Source organism: Nerophis ophidion, linkage group LG05, assembly GCF_033978795.1.
Source record: "Nerophis ophidion isolate RoL-2023_Sa linkage group LG05, RoL_Noph_v1.0, whole genome shotgun sequence".
Taxonomy (NCBI): Eukaryota; Metazoa; Chordata; class Actinopteri; order Syngnathiformes; family Syngnathidae; genus Nerophis; species Nerophis ophidion.
The window spans coordinates 72,049,076-72,066,115 of NC_084615.1; the positions used below are offsets into that span (position 1 = coordinate 72,049,076).

Consider the following 17,040-nt stretch of genomic DNA (forward strand, 5'->3'; position numbering starts at 1 on the left):
CACCCTGGACAAGTGGCCACCTCATCACAGGGCCAACACAGATAGACAGACAACATTCACACACTAGGGCCAATGTAGTGTTGCCAATCAACCTATCCCCAGGTGCATGTCTTTGGAGGTGGGAGGTAGCCGGAATACCCATAGGAGTACACGGGGAGAACATGCAAACTACTCAGGACCTTCATATTGTGAGGCATATGCACTAACCCTTGTTCCACCATGTTACCCCTATATGGAGGTATATATTAGATTAGATTAGATAGTACTTTATTTATTCCTTCAGGAAAATTTACATTTTCAGCACAATCCCATTCAAGATCAGACAAACAGAGACAGAACAGGATCGCTGACGGGTCTGCCGGCTTCCAGCGCCCCTTACAAAAAAGGTGAGATACAGGTAAACAAGGGGGGAATGGGAAAAAAAAAATAGAAGATTAAAGTAAAAATAAAAATAAATAAATAAATTGGTATAAGCCTGGGCCCTGGAGAGGGGGTCCAGACTGAGGCCAAGGGAAAAAAACAACAAAAACTCATAGCCATAGTACACATCCCTCTCACATGTGTGTAAGAGGGAAACATCAAACATCAAAGAACACAAAAGACATGTAAGACATTAAAGCAGCGGATACAACCAGCCACTTCTACATACAGCTATGAATAAAAAGTAAAAGAAAAATATACACTGTGTTGGCCTCTGCTGTGTTCCACGCCGCCGTCTGCTGGGGTGGAAGGAGCATGGCCAGAGACATGAGCAGACCCAACAAAGCAACCAAGAGAGCCGACTCCACTCTCGGTTGCCAACCAACTCTCGGCCAGTGTCCAGTCCGCATGGATGAGCGAGGATACGTCCAAAGAGACTGAGGTGGCCAACACCTGCTCACCCAGCGAAGACACAATGAAGCATGTCCATCCCGGCGCTCAGTGCCAGCTCCGCAGCTCTGTAGCCTCATCCGCATCTCCTCCAGTCCCTCCAAACCGACTCCGGTGTGGCAGAGACCCAGCAGCTGGTCTCCCGAGAGGCAGATCCAGAAGTCCACAAAAAAGCACCGCAGAGGTCACGAAAGTGCCACCCCTTGTCACACAGTCCCAAAAGGTCCCGGACCAAAAGGCAAAAAAATATAACAACACATGAAAACAGGAGGGAAACACAAAAGGATGACACAAGATCACAGAGCTCCTGCCAACAGCAGCCACTACAGCAGCATAGTATATATATATATATATATATGTATATATACACTGCGATGAGGTGGCGACTTGTCCAGAGTGTTCACCACCTTCCGCCCGATTGTAGCAGAGATAGGCACTCCGCGACCACAAAAGGGAATAAGCGATAGAAAATGGATGGATATCAGCTCCGCTGTGAACGGGACTCTCGCTGCTGTGTTGGATCCATTATGGATTGAACTTTCACAGTATCATGTTAGACCCGCTCGACATCCATTGCTTTCCTCCTCTCCAAGGTTCTCATAGTCATCATTGTCACCGACGTCCCACTGGGTGTAAGTTTTCCTTGCCCTTATGTGGGCCTACCGAGGATGTTGTAGTGGTTAGTGTTGTGGTTTGTGCAGCCCTTTGAGACACTAGTGATTTAGGGCTATATAAGTAAACATTGATTGATTGATTGAGTGATTGATATATATATATATATATATATATATATATATATACATATATACACACACATAATAAAATATTAAAATGATTGATATTATTATTGGAAAATACTGTTGTTGTTGTTTTTATTTTTACTAATGGATAGATGGAAGGACAGATGGAAGAATATTATCATATTACTGCAATAAAATAAGACCATTACTATCTTTAAATAAAATATATGTATAAAGATATATCAATCAATCAATCAATCAATGTTTACTTATATAGCCCTAAATCACTATGGTCTCAAAGGGCTGCACAAACCACTACGACATCCTCGGTAGGCCCACATAAGGGCAAGGAAAACTCACACCCAGTGGGACGTCGGTGACAATGATGACCATGAGAACCTTGGAGAGGAGGAAAGCAATGGATGTCGAGCGGGTCTAACATGATACTGTGAAAGTTCAATCCATAATGGATCCAACACAGTCGCGAGAGTCCAGTCCAAAGCGGATCCAACACAGCAGCGAGAGTCCCGTTCACAGCGGAGCCAGCAGGAAACCATCCCAAGCGGAGGCGGATCAGCAGCGCAGAGATGTCCCCAGCCGATACACAGGCGAGCAGTACATGGCCACCGGATCGGACCGGACTCCCTCCACAAAGGAGAGTGGGACATAGAAGAAAAAGAAAAGAAACGGCAGATCAACTGGTCTAAAAAGGGAGTCTATTTAAAGGCTAGAGTATACAAATGAGTTTTAAGGTGAGACTTAAATGCTTCTAATGAGGTGGCATCTCGAACTGTTACCGGGAGGGCATTCCAGAGTACTGGAGCCCGAAATGAAAAAGCTCTACAGCCCGCAGACTTTTTTTGGGCTTTGGGAATCACTAATAAGCCGGAGTCCTTTGAACGCAGATTTCTTGCCGGGACATATGGTACAATACAATCGGCAAGATAGGATGGAGCTAGACCGTGTAGTATTTTATACGTAAGTAGTAAAACCTTAAAGTCACATCTTAAGTGCACAGGAAGCCAGTGCAGGTGAGCCAGTACAGGCATAATGTGATCAAACTTTCTTGTTCTTGTCAAAAGTCTAGCAGCCGCATTTTGTACCAACTGTAATCTTTTAATGCTAGACATGGGGAGACCCGAAAATAATACGTTACAGTAATCGAGGCGAGACTCAACAAACGCATGGATAATGATCTCAGCGTCTTTAGTGGACAGAATGGAGCGAATTTTAGCGATATTGCGGAGATGAAAGAAGGCCGTTTTAGTAACGCTTTTAATGTGTGCCTCAAAGGAGAGAGTTGGGTCGAAGATAATACCCAGATTCTTTACCGTGTCGCCTTGTTTAATTGTTTGGTTGTCAAATGTTTAAGTTGTATTATTAAATAGAGTTCGGTGTCTAGCAGGACCGATAATCAGGATTTCCGTTTTTTTGGCGTTGAGTTGCAAAAAGTTAGCGGACATCCATTGTTTAATTTCATTAAGACACGCCTCCAGCTGACTACAATCCGGCATGTTGGTCAGCTTTAGGGGCATGTAGAGTTGGGTGTCATCAGCATAACAGTGAAAGCTAACACCGTATTTGCGTATGATGTCACCTAGTGGCAGCATGTAGATGCTGAAGAGTGCAGGGCCAAGGACCGAACCCTGGGGAACTCCACACGTTACCTTAACGTAGTCCGAGGTCACATTGTTATGGGAGACACACTGCATCCTATCAGTAAGATAAGAGTTAAACCAAGACAGGGCTAAGTCGGACATACCAATTTGTGTTTTGATACGTTCTAATAAAATATTATGATCGACAGTATCGAAAGCAGCGCTAAGATCGAGGAGCAGCAACATAGATGACGCATCAGAATCCATTGTTAGCAATAGATCATTAGTCATTTTTGCGAGGGCTGTCTCCGTGGAGTGATTTGCCCTAAAACCAGATTGAAAGGTTTCACATAGATTGTTAGACGCTAAGTGTTCATTTAACTGCTCCGCAACAATTTTTTCAAGGATTTTTGAAATAAAGGGAAGGTGAGACACCGGTCGGTAGTTTACCATGAGGTCAGGATCGAGGTTAGGTCTTTTAAGAAGAGGATGAATAACCGCTTTTTTGAATGCTAGGGGAACAGTGCCCGAGGAAAGCTATAAGTTTATAATATTTAGCACTGATGGACCTAATAATACAAAGACCTCCTTGATCAGTTTCCCAGGAAGAGGGTCAAGTAAACATGTTGTTTGTTTTATTCCATTTACACGTTGTAACAATTCCTCTAATGTTATTTCCTCAAAACGAGAGAAACTATTTTGGAGGGCAGTATCCGCCGTATATACAATCGTGTCAGTGTTAATAGAACCCCGTTGTAGCTGGGACGCATTGTCTTTAATCTCCTTTCTAATGACTTCAATTTTCTTACTAAAGAATTGCATAAAGTCATCAGCTGAGTGGGTGGAGCTACTGGAAGGAGTCCCTTGTTGGGTTAGCGATGCTACCGTACTAAACAAAAATTTTGGATCGTTTTTATTATTTTTATTATATATGATTATGATTATCAATATAGGTACAAATAATAATAAAAGCTCTCTCTATCATCATAAAATACTTCCAGACAAAGCTGGATGACTATGTTTGTAACACTTAAGAATTCATGTTGTGTAATGTATTTAAATAACCTAAGATATGCTGCTACATGTCACCTTTATAATGTAAATGGGTCTTCTATAATTTACCTGATGTCTCAAAACATTATTTCGCAATGCATTTACAGTATAGTAAATAGAACTAATGGTAGAAATTGATCCAACATCATTTAACAGTATGCATCACCAGATTGCTAAATATATATATATATATATATATATATATATATATATATATATATATATATATATATATATATATATATATATGTAAATGTTAAAAACATCCAAGTTCGGAGTAAAATGCGTAAAGGAGTTATTTTTCACTTAGTGAGCAACTTTAACCTTGGCTGCAAACAAATATTTTCCATTAGCGTCAGCTCAAGGATCCAATAATGACTGAGAATTAATTCTGATCTCATGCAGTATTTGGAAAGAGACAGTTGGCTTATCCAAACTGGAGAGTCAAACATGTCCAGGCAACCTCGTGTGACTTATGTCTGTCCTCCTGCCAACATAAATGAACAAAATGGGCACATTGGTGCATGTGTTTTATCAGCTCTTTTCAAAGATCCAGGCATTAGGAGACAAACATGTGAGCATACCTGTCTCATGTTATGCAAGGATACAGTCAGCAAACATGCTGCATTTGACCTGTCTAAGTTGGATGGTCTGCAACCACCTTTGACCTGCCACCTCCAACCCTCAATCCCCACAACCAAGACCTTACCATGAATATATACACATACTTACATTTACACTATGTGTGCTTTTGTACAATAAAGCTCATAGGGTAGTAGAGATAACAATAGGTTGTCTGTACAATATGCTTCGTATCATTTGCCAGCCTGGCCGAGCAAACAGCGAAAGCTATGGCTATCTTCCTCCGATAGTATGGTTCTATATATAGATGGGCCCTGTGACTGAGCTGGCCCTAAGTGTCGGATTCCAGTTCCACTCATCCGCCCTGGCTGGATCAGCACCTGCTGCTAACTATAAACCCACCCGTCCCAGCTCTCCCTGTAGGAAAGCCAATGCCCACCCGAAGCTCAGCTCAGGGATAGAAAAGTGAGGAGCCAGTGTGGACTCACAAGGCGCTTTGACCAAGGCCAACTCAAAAGGGAGGGGCAGAAATGGAGACGAGAGCACCAGGAGGATGCAATGTGTCGGTGAGAGATGCCGCGCTTTGCGTTTTCTACTGAAGTCTGAGCAATGTCACTGCTTTGGTGCTCTGAAGCAGTGAGGCTCAGTCACTTTGGACTCTACAAAGCAGCTCATTCTCACATGGTAAACTCCTGAAGACTTGAGGATTTAAAAGACTCTTCATTGTATGACTGGAAGATATACCTATACATAGAAGAACTCAGTGGCCGTTGGAAAGGACTCATCGTATACCAAAGGTACAATATTGAACATTTTGTCCACCTCATTCCATTTTTAGACTGAAGTTTTTTTGTTTCCATTAATTTTTGTGGTGAGGCATTGACAAATACATTTGTGATTGTAACCTCAAAATAAATTATGTCTGATTGAGTTATTTTTTATAACATTTTTATGTATTCTACAGTATTACAATTTACTATAATGGTAGTTTTTGGTTTTCATTCATTTTTGTGGTAAGCCATTGACAAATACATTTGTGATTGTAACCTCTAAATAAATGATATCTTGTTGAGTTATTTGATACATTTTACACTACAATTGACTATAATGATAGTTAAATATATTAAATTATTATCAACCAAACTCAGCACTCGTTGTCACAGTTTTCAATGTGTAGCTCTTCAGTTTAAATGTGAGTACAGCTATAAATGAGTGCGCTACACACCAGCCAGTTGACCCTATCTCATTTCAGGAACATAACCAAGAGCACGACGATAGAGGCGGACTGAACGGCGAAGGGACTTTGGCGCTTGTGGACTAGTGATGGACAGCTGGACTCTTCAAGGGGACAGTTACTCTTTCCTACACAGTGCACCCTGCACTCCATATTCCTTGATCCATCGGGACGGATCCCCCAACCATGTTGAAATTTTTGACATCATCAGCTCTCCGATCCAACACGGTGCCATCTCTGAGACCACTTGCCTGTGTGACATATTTGGGGATGATTGTGAGTCACCCTCGCTCTCCAGCAGCCCTGCTGTAGGGGCCATTGTCCATTCCCAGACTGAAACAGAGGGAACAACAGCCGCATCACCACCACTGGATGATCTGAATGAGTCCTCGGCCTCGTATCACACGGCCCCGTGTTCCATTGAAGGAGAAGAGGGACTTGACAACCACGTAGATAAGATTCACAGCCCTTCACTGCAGGGTGAGTCCTGCAAGCCCACCAGTGAGTGTTCTGAACTTTCTAAAGATAGTAGCTCAAGTTTTGAATCAAAAGGTAAATCACTCCTGCCACAGATTAGTTCTGAAGTTGACACTGTTTTGGGGGCAAGGACACCATCTCCTGGACACAACAGCTCCTTAATCTCATCTTTGTCTTCTTCCTGTGCTGAGACGAGATGCTCACGCTCAGTAAATCATCAAGAACAAAGTAGGCTTACTCCAATAAATAATAATCCTTCCCACCAATCACTTACTCAGAGCCCCTCCCTTGCATCCATGAACTGCAACATCGCATCCTCCCTTGAATCAGTGAACATCCAGTCTGAGGTTAGAGAAGCAGGAGTTTCACCTGGGCCCACACCCACTGATTGTTCTTCTCAATCTTCAAATGTAGACTCTACATCCAACCTTCCATTTGATTTTCCTTCGCCTGGCTGTACAGAAGGCCAGTCTGAAGATTCCCTTCTCCCCCCTGAATTGAATAATACACCCTCCTCACTAAATACTCCATCATCATCTCCCTTCCCTGAACTGGGAGGAAGGGTGTCCCTTCCTGATCTCATGGGTAGAGGCTCCACACCTGATATACATATAGAAAACTCTATCCAAAACTCTGAGTTGCTTCAATATCTCACCAAAGAAAGTACAATTCCACCTGAAAATCAAGACGCAGGTTTGCACGCTGAGTTTGCCAGTGGGTCAAGACTTTCCCCACGATATACACCCCCCTCCCCTGGTATTTCATTCATCCCATCTCATGTGGAGAGTGGTGGTTTGCCTGAATTAAAGCACACCTCTCCGTCACCTGACCGGTTAGGTGTTCCATCAATGAACAAGAGTTGGTCAAGAACTTCCTCCCCTGGATCCTCCAGGCCTAAGTCAGCATCTTCTGAAATCATCACAGCGGCCTGTTCACCTGTTATCAGCTATAGTTTATCTCCATCGCCTGGCATTGGGAGCACATGTTCTTCCATTGAGAGTACGCACACGGCTCCTTCACCTGAAATCTGTATCACAGCATCCTCACCTGAGGTCAAAAGGAGAGAATGCATGTCTGAAGAGCACTCAACACCAGACTCTCTTATTTTAGAGTCATCAAGGAGTAACACCTCCTCCCCGCACATCACAGGGAATTCTTACTCTGACGGGGACACTTCCTTGTTTCCAGTGCTGCGTTGTCTCTCCACACCTGAGCCTAGTAGGACAGATGTGTCTCCTGACAGACAGAGCCGGGCCTCAAACAGAGTGAGTACGCCACGTGACTCATCTCCTGTGTCACACTTCTTAAGTGCTGAAATAACTCAGCCTGGGTCTCAAACATCTTCACCACAGTCGATACATCAAACTCCCTCACCTGAGCTGAGATACCAAAGCCAAGATTCTTCACCTGATCACAGAAGCAGAGATCAATCACCCCCTGCAGTCTCTCCAGATCACCGATATAATCACTGTTCACCATCAACCCTCTTAGCCGAATACAACTCACAGTATTTACTGCCTACTCATCACTTGAATGCACCAGCAAAAGTTGTCTCCTCTTCACCTGATTTTGCAAACACACAGGACCACATTGAATTGAAAAAAGAGTGTGTGCAGTCTTCATCTGGTTTTCATAAGGTAGAAAAAACATCTACAACCAAAAGTAGTTCTCCTGTTGAGCTATTTCAGTCACCAGTTACTAATTCACCCTTTTTGACTAAGGACAGGCTTAACAAATCAAGGATTCACCAACGTCCAAAGGACAGAATTCAGCAAAAGGTATCCTTGCATAAAGAAAATCAAGACCCTCAACGAATAGGCCATTTCAATGGCCCTACGAATGACAACAAGTATATTGCCCCTGATTTGCTGTTCAATAGCAAGGATAGACCCAGCAAATCTCTCCAGAGAGAGGAAAAACGACTAAATCAACATATACGTCATTTGTTGAAGTCTGAAAACAAAAAGTCACATAGTGCATCTGATCATTCGAGGCAAAACATTGGAGACAGGGCAAGGTATTCACAGGATATGGCCCAACATCTACACAGAAGGAAAACTCCTTCTCCGCCACTAACCAGATTTACACCCATACATATAATAGCCCCAGAGAAACCACGCAGACAGTGGCAAAGCAGAGGCCATTCTGACTCCGCAGCATCTTCAGAGAACGGTTATTTGAAGAAGGCTGTAACAAATAGGGAAAGCCCCAATGATAATAATAGTAAGTCCCACATTGTCACACTGGCGAAGCAATTGGAGAGGGAGAAGAGAATGCAACTGGAAGAGGAGAGAGAAAGGCGATTAAGGGGGATAGAGGGAGAAAAGGGAAGGGAGGGGTGGGAGGAGTGGCATAAGGATGCCAGTTACAGAGGGGAACAGGTTGAGCTGTCATTCAATGCCAAGAATAGAAACGGGCCCACAAGTCGCAGTACAGCCCCCACAAGCAGAGAGAGTCGTCAGGGACTGCCAACAGTGCATTCCTATTCAGAGAGCTTGCCTGCCACTACAGAGCCACAGGAACAGAAAAGTCTGCTTAAACTTGCTTCCCAACAAGACAGGGGTGGTTGTCCGACTGGGCGACTTCAGCCTTCAGCACCGCAAAACAAGATCAGTGCACGATCGGTCACAAACAGGCCCGGCCGGAGTTCGAGCTCCAGTATGGGAAGTGAGTTGGATGAGACAGACAATGAGGTGAAGTGGCTCACAGATGTGGCTTTTCGTAGCCTGTCCAGCCCAGAGGTAGATTATCTCGACATGTACAACTCCAGCCACCGGTCATCGACCAACATTTCCCAGCCGTCTACTCAGGAGAGCCCAGCTGGGGTCAGTGGTGTCTGGCCGACGTATGCTGACTTTAGGGGTTCTGCTTCAAAGCTGGAAAATGATGAATACTTTTTCCAGCAGCAACCTCTGTACCATTCAGACGGAACGGATCCATCACACCCCTATGAAACGGGAAGCTTTGAGTGCATTGATGTGGCTGTGGAAAGAGAAGAATCTAAAAAGATGAAAAGAGGAGTACCGAAAAGACAAATCCAGTTAAAGAAAAAGGAAAGTAAGGATGACAGCAGTGAAAATAAAAGTCCTGGAATGCTTGCGATGGAGAACAGCAAATTGCTTGAGAGGCATTCCGGAGAGGTATTTCTGAGACAATACAGTACACCAGCAGAAGTTCAAGAATGCTACACTCCTGAACTCAGCCATGAGCCTGAAAATAATGAAAGAAAAAACAAACTGCAAAAATCTGTTTCTCTGGATGAAACATCCTCAAAAACCAAGATGGCCACTTGCCTTATCAAAAGTGTCTTGTCCAAGAAGATGCAGGGTGCTGATAAACAACCTGATGAACCTGATGAGGAGGAAGTAAACACAACTGAGGACGACCCGGATTCCATTCTATACTCAAACCCTTCTAAAGATCTTGCTGTGAAAGGAGAACAAATACGAAGAGATGACATGAAGCTAGTAAAGACAAATGAAGACCAATCCAACACGCAAAGTTCAATCAGCAGCAACAGAATTGGTAACTTTTCACATACTAACCACAAACAATCAAACTCTAAAGACAGGAATACAACCGCACTCCCATCTGAAATCAGATCCGAGTTAAGAGTGCCATTGGATAGCTGGCAGTCAAAAGATGGAGTACAACCTATAGATGAAAGAAAAACATGGCAGGAAAGCAACTCAACAAATGCCAACACAGGAGATCCTTCTGTTACTAGAGCCTACAGGACACCGACTATGATGACAAGCCAACAACCGGAATGTGAACACATAGAAGTCCATAAACAACTGCAACAAGGTGAGTGTCGCCATACATCAAAGGGAACACAGGAGGCTAAACTTAAAAATGTAGAAAAAAAGAAAGCGTCTCTGAATGTTTGCCTTACTCCTGAGGCAGAAAAAAATCCAGATGCATCTCCACCAGATTTCAGACAACTGGAGGAAAAGGTCAATGTGGATTTCAAAATTGAGGATGACAGAAATGAGAATAATAGAGTAAAGGGCCCCATCCACAAAGTCAGGGATGTTAGAAGGCTTGTTAAGAACACATATAATCTGTCATTCAAGGCAACCATGTCTGTGTCTCCTTCAGATATTAACGAAGAAAAGATTGTACAATTGAATGAGATTAATGAAGACAGAATAAATGAGGATGTGAGCGAAAATGTGCTAAGAAAGACAGAAGAGAAGCGCGAGGAAACAAATAAGTGCAGAGTGAAGATGGGAGACAAACAAAAAGTGGAGGTAAAAGATAAAAAGCTGCCTTTGCAAAGTGAAGCTAAGTCTCAATCTCAGTTGCACCCAATGCAAATACAATGCAAGGCAGTTTGCTGGCGGGAGGACAAGAATAATATAGTACAAAACCATAAAGACTCAGGTGAAAAAATGCTGGCTTCTGCAAAAGGAGAGCAACCATGTAATTCAGATATACAACAAGGGATCCAGGAACCACCAGCTAAGGGAGGAACAACGAAGTCCTGGAAAAAAACTTCCAATATGGAGGCAGAAACACAGAAAGAGACAGAGAGTGAGGTGGTAATGAGATCGGACAGAAAACCTCCCATGTTAGTAAGTCTCCCCAAACTTACGAGTAAGGAAAGAGAGGTGTCCACTGCAGTTGTGTTAATTAGGGATGCATCCAGACAAGAAAAGACAAGTGCACCACCAACCCAGGAAGATGTTCACATTTGTCCCAAGAACCAAGCTGCCACACCTTCACCTGAGGTCACAGCCACAAGCAGCGCCCCAAGCACTAGTAGTCACTCAGTGTCCATGTTGTTAAAGGAAAAAGGCTACCAAGCTGACATTGGAGCAGTGATGGGTGTTAGCCAGAATTCTGCTGGAGGAAAAGAGGTCCCACGTAAGCATGTGAATTGCTTAGAGATCCCATTCCAGACTCCTTCAGATGGTCAAAATGAACACCACAGAGAGAAGACACTGTCTTCTTCATCCACCATGTCCAGCCCTTCATTTTCAAGCGACCATGCAGATAAACCAACCAAGACCACAGAGGAAGAGGTGGGTCCTACTAAGCACAAAAACACAATCCCACGGGTACCTCCACAGGACCATATGCAAACTCCAAACAAACAGAAAGAAACAGAAGACTTTGAAGGAGTAAAAAGACAGGACTCAACTTTTCCACCGAGGTCCCCTGCGATACGACGATTCCGACCTCAGCCCATTGAGGTGAAGTCCCTTTCAAAAGAGACAATCACAAAACAAGAGATTACCGCCAACAGCCCCAAAAACAACAGATCACAAACCATAGAGTTTAAATCTATTGCAAAAAGTACTGACAAGCCAATCGTACCTCCAAAACCCACCTGCAAATTTAAACCTGCAGATTTTGGAGCCAAGACAAATGAAGTGCCTTTCAACATAAAACCGCAAAGTGAGGAGAGATCTCGAACAATTGTAGTGTCATCTCCTACAATCTACAGAAAAATCCCCACTGAGGCCTCCTCATCATCTAACCAAACAAGAAAACTTGCTGTGTCCACCGTATCCAGCCTCAAGCACCCGCCAAGCAAAATAACAACAGCCAGCATCTCAAGCGTAACAGAAGCTTCTAGAGACAGAGATGAGCATCAGTCCCTTCAGGCGTCACCTGCGCGATCGGTGCATGCTACAACTGCAACCTCAGCTTCTGCGCCAAGTGTCACTTCCACTGAGAGTGATCCAGTTGAAAACCAGGTTCCTGAACGTCCACATGCAAGTCAGCCTGCTAACACACACGAAGCAACTCTGTCCACAACCTCAAGCCATCCCAAACCTCCTGTTGCTGTCTCCACAACAGCATACACACAGCAACAATTCCGCAGGTCATTTTCCAGCGAGCGCGCCCATTTTTATGCCTCCGATGACCCTCCAAGCTATGATGAAAGAGAGAGCTTTAGTCCCCTCATGCCAGATTTGACCCCCAGAAGATCAAACCGCTATCAGAACCCATCCCACCCTCCTCCGTGTTCCTGCACAGCAGGCTGCCCTCCTCCTCCTCAGCCTGCTCTCCCACCTCTTCCTGCACTTCCACATCATCATCATTATCATCACCACAGCCCCCACAACCTCACCCCACCACCCCCTCCACACTCCCCAGGTCATGGCATACCTCACCATGCCCCCCTACGTCCGCATCATTACAGAGCTGATCCTCAGCCTGTAATCTTCCAGCCCAGCTCATCACCAAAGTCAAACCCTCTTGGTCCTAGCCATCCGCCCGCCATTTACCCACCTCTTCACCAGCCTCCCACGTGTCCTCCCAACCCTTCAATTATGCCAGTGGAACGTCCAATGCCCATTGAACCCCGGCGGCTCCCTCTACACAGATCTCCCCAGCAGCAGCCTGGTGCTCCATATAGTGATCCTGGGCACAATCACTCCCCTGGCCTGGGTCCCATTGATCCCCAGTATATGTATGGGTCTGAGTACGGGGGCGACAGCTCCAGTTTGTACTCAGAGAGCCACTTTGGACAGACACCTCGTAGAGTCCTACTGGATCCTGAAACAGGGAAGTATTTTTACATAGAAGTGCCGATGCAGCCCTTGAGGAAGATGTTGTTTGACCCAGAAACCGGCCAATATGTGGAAGTTCTCATCCCCCAGCAAGCCATGTCTCACTCAGGCGTATATCCCTCATCAGCAGCCTCATACTCATCCCTCCAAAATCCCAATATGTACGGCCCTGCTCCACAATACATGCCCTACGCCGCTCACCCTCCACCTGCTCACCCCCATCCCCAGCCACCCCGATATCCCGAAGTCTCTGCTTCGGCAACAATGCACCCTAACGGGCCCAGTGGCAGCTACAGGAGTTGTTCTGGTCAGGGGTCCAAGCCAGAACCCCAAAGCCATCCACCGCTGGACCAGAGCTACCTGGACAGTATGTATTATGTTCCCACAGGGATGAACGCAAGCGCCAATACAACCGCTTCAGTCTACCACCATAAACATCCCTCCAGCCTTCCTCCATCAGGGGGGAAAAGGTCCTGAAATAGAGGACACAAGCCGTCTTCCTGGAGCCTGTCGGGTTTGAAATACTCATTGTATAAAGAGGGGGCCTAATGTTAGCTTGTAATGTTATTGGAGTTTTCATGTCCCTGTTCAAGACGGTTGTTGTTTATTTGCTGCTGCTGCTGCTGCTTGTTAACAATATGATAACAGTGCAGTTATTTGGATAATGATTTTCAGAAACATAAAACTCCTACCTTATACAATATTATTTTGTCATTTTTGATACAAGGCCGTACACTCAACAGCCATGCAGAAGCCCTGTTGCTATTGTGTGTATACGTTCACGACAAAATGTGTCCCGGGAAACTTGAAAATTGTAAAAGAAATTCAGTTACTTTGTCATTGTTTTTTCTTAAAAAAAAAAATTAAAAAAAAAGATGAAGTGAGGACTGGGTTTGTGCACATGATGTCTGCAACAGCAATGCCAATAAAAATTGTCAAGAACATATTTGTCACTGAATATTTTAGAAATACTGCCTGAAAAAAAAAGGGATCAGTATTAAATTATCGTTATTATGTGAGTGTGAATGTTGTCTGTCTATCTGTGTTGAGGTGGCGACTTGTCCAGGGTGTACCCCGCCTACCGAATACAGCTGAGAGAGGCTCCAGAACCCCCCGCGACCCCTGAAAGGGACGAGGGGTAGAAAACGGATGGATGGATGGATCATAGATACACCTTATATATACTGTTCACACACATATTGATGACATGGGATTTGGTTTCTGGCACGTTCAAGAAGTTACAATGGGGAACATTGTGTGGTTACATTTGTTAAAGGCCTACTGAAACCCACTACTACCGACCACGCAGTCTGATAGTTTATACATCAATGATGAAATATTAACATTGCAACACATGCCAATACGCCCGGTTTATTTTACTAAATTGCAATTTTAAATTTCCCGCGGAGTTTCTTGTTGAAAATGTTGGGTTTGACGTCTCGGGTTGTAGCAGACATTATTTTCCAGCCCGATCCAAGCTATAAGTAGTCTGCTTTAATCGCATAATTACACAGTATTCTGGACATCTGTGTTGCTGAATATTTTGCAATTTGTTCAATTAATAATGGAGAAGTCAAAGTAGAAAGATGGAGGTGGGAAGCTTTAGCCTTTAGCCACACAAACACACGGTGTTTCCTTGTTCAAAATTCCCGAAAGTGAAGCTTTACTATGGATCAGAGCGGTCAAGCGAACATGGATCCCGACTACATGTCTACCGCCAGTTTTCGGTGAGAAAATTGTGGTATAAAGTCGCCTCTTACTGGAGATCAGCAGAGATCAGCAGAGCTTGCGCCGTCCATGCAGCTGCGTGACTCTGGCGTCAAGACACCCGTGGCCACACCCCTCCGACTTCAGGTACTATTTAATCCCACTAAAACACTAGCAACACAATAGCAGATAAGGGATTTTCCAGAATTATCCTAGTAAATGTGTCTAAAAACATCTAAATCGCTCTCACTAGCCCTCGCCTGTTTTTTTTTTTAAACTTTTTTTTTTCTTTCTAGTCCTTCACTATCAATATCCTCATCCACGAATCTTTCATCCTCGCTCAAATTAATGGGGGGATTGTCGCTTTCTCGGTCCGAATTGCTCTTACTGCTGGTGGCTCACATTATAAACAATGTGAGGATGTGAGGAGCCCTACAACCCGTGACGTCACGCGCACATCGTCTGCTACTTCCGGTAAAGGCAAGGCTTTTTTATTAGTGACCAAAAGTTGCAAAGTTTATCGTCAATGTTCCCTTCTAAATCCTTTCAGCAAATATATGGCAATATTGCGAAATGATCAAGTATGACACATAGAATGGACCTGCTATCCCCGTTTAAATAAGAAAATCTCATTTCAGTAGGCCTTTAAATACAACCTGTCTGAAAAGGTGCAGGAAGAAGCAGAGCTTATTTAATTCTACATCTTCTTCGTGTCTTTTACTGATCATTCATTTACTACACTTACAATAACTTATGCATTTATATTGTGTCATTAAAAGGTTTGTTCACTTCCTGTGTGAAACGCAAACATTTCTAATGGATAAATGGAAAACTAAAGATTGATGAAAGTAAAAAAAAAAAATAAGAAGGGGGGGGGAATGGAAAATTACATACAAAATAATCAAATGGCGCTAAATAAACAAAAAAATATTATTGTAGCTTGTACAGTAAAGAAATAAATAATCGGTGTAGGAAAATAACACAAACATTTTAACAAATAATACAAATAATGATTAATTATAGTTATATACTTATGTTGTAAATATAAATTATTATTAAATATGGATTTGTTTTTTTAGTTATAATAAATACATAATTACAAATGAATGACGGATTAAATGGATCAAAGTAAGTAGGGAGATTACTGCAGAGAATAAAGGAATGTCTTATTCAATAAATAATAATGATAAATAAATGAACTACAATGCTTTGGTCTCCATGCTTCTGGTATTTGGACGAATGATCAATTTACTAACATGCAGTACAAAATATAGATAGATAGATAGATAGATAGATAGATAGATAGATAGATAGATAGATAGATAAATAGATAGATAGATAGATAGATAGATAGTACTTTATAAGAAACATATGTTTAAAAGTAGCAATAAGAGTAATCAAATTTACAATCAAGACAAATAAAATAAAATAAAAAAATACTTAAAATACTTATCCAAAACAGCCAATGAAGTAGTACAAAATTCAAATGTAAAAATAAAACCTGAGTGCAATTTCCTCGGCAGTGTTCCAAACTGGCCGCTAGAGGGAACCACAGCCTAACAGATTTCAGCAATAAAGTTTCATTTAAGAAAACGTGTGCGTGGATGTGTGCGCGTGCGTGTGTTTGTGCGTGTGCGAATGTGTGTGCGTAAGAGTGTGTCGAAAATTCCTGCATATAAATAAAAAAAAAGACTGTTTCATTTAAAAGGCTATGAGAAAGGTCAAGTATGTTCACTACCATGAATTGATTAACGTGGACCCCGACTTAAACAAGTTGAAAAACTTATTGGGGTGTTACCATTTAGTGGTCAATTGTACGGAATATGTACTGTACTGTGCAATCTACTAATAAAAGTATCAATCAATCAATCAATCAATCAAACTTAAAACTGTATACATAGTAGGTATAATGAGCAAAATCAATGCTTAAGAGGTATTAATTTGAATAATGTGATTACTATTGGAGTTGCAGTTTGCACTTTGGTTCGTCATACTGTTCAAAGAAGGATGTCTAACATTGTGTCCCTCTCAGGTAAATACAAAACCCAAAACCAGTGAAGATAACACGTTGTGTGAATCGTAAATAAAAACAGAATTAAATGATTTGCAAATCCTTTTCAACCTATATTCAATTGAATAGACTGCAAAGACAAGATACTTAACATTCAAACTGGAAAAAGTATTTTTTTTGTTGCAAATATTAGGAATGTGATGCCTGCAACATGTTTCAAGAAAACTGGCACAAGTGGCAAAAA

The 17,040-nt window shown here is 42.9% G+C and overlaps 1 protein-coding gene across 1 annotated transcript; it reads left to right on the forward strand.

The window, feature by feature from the left end:
• The first annotated feature begins 5,246 nt into the window (after window positions 1-5,246).
• si:ch73-43g23.1 (uncharacterized) lies at window positions 5,247-14,022 on the forward strand. The gene is made up of 2 exons (XM_061901949.1): window positions 5,247-5,640; window positions 6,096-14,022. The coding sequence occupies exon 2, from the start codon at window positions 6,167-6,169 to the stop codon at window positions 13,553-13,555; it is 7,389 nt and encodes a 2,462-aa protein (XP_061757933.1). The 5' UTR covers window positions 5,247-5,640; window positions 6,096-6,166; the 3' UTR covers window positions 13,556-14,022.
• Window positions 14,023-17,040: the final 3,018 nt, after the last annotated feature.

Coding starts and splice junctions, on each gene's coding strand:
- si:ch73-43g23.1 (XM_061901949.1), top strand. CDS start 6,167: ATGGACAGCTGGACTCTTCAAGGGGACAGTTACTCTTTCCTACACAGT.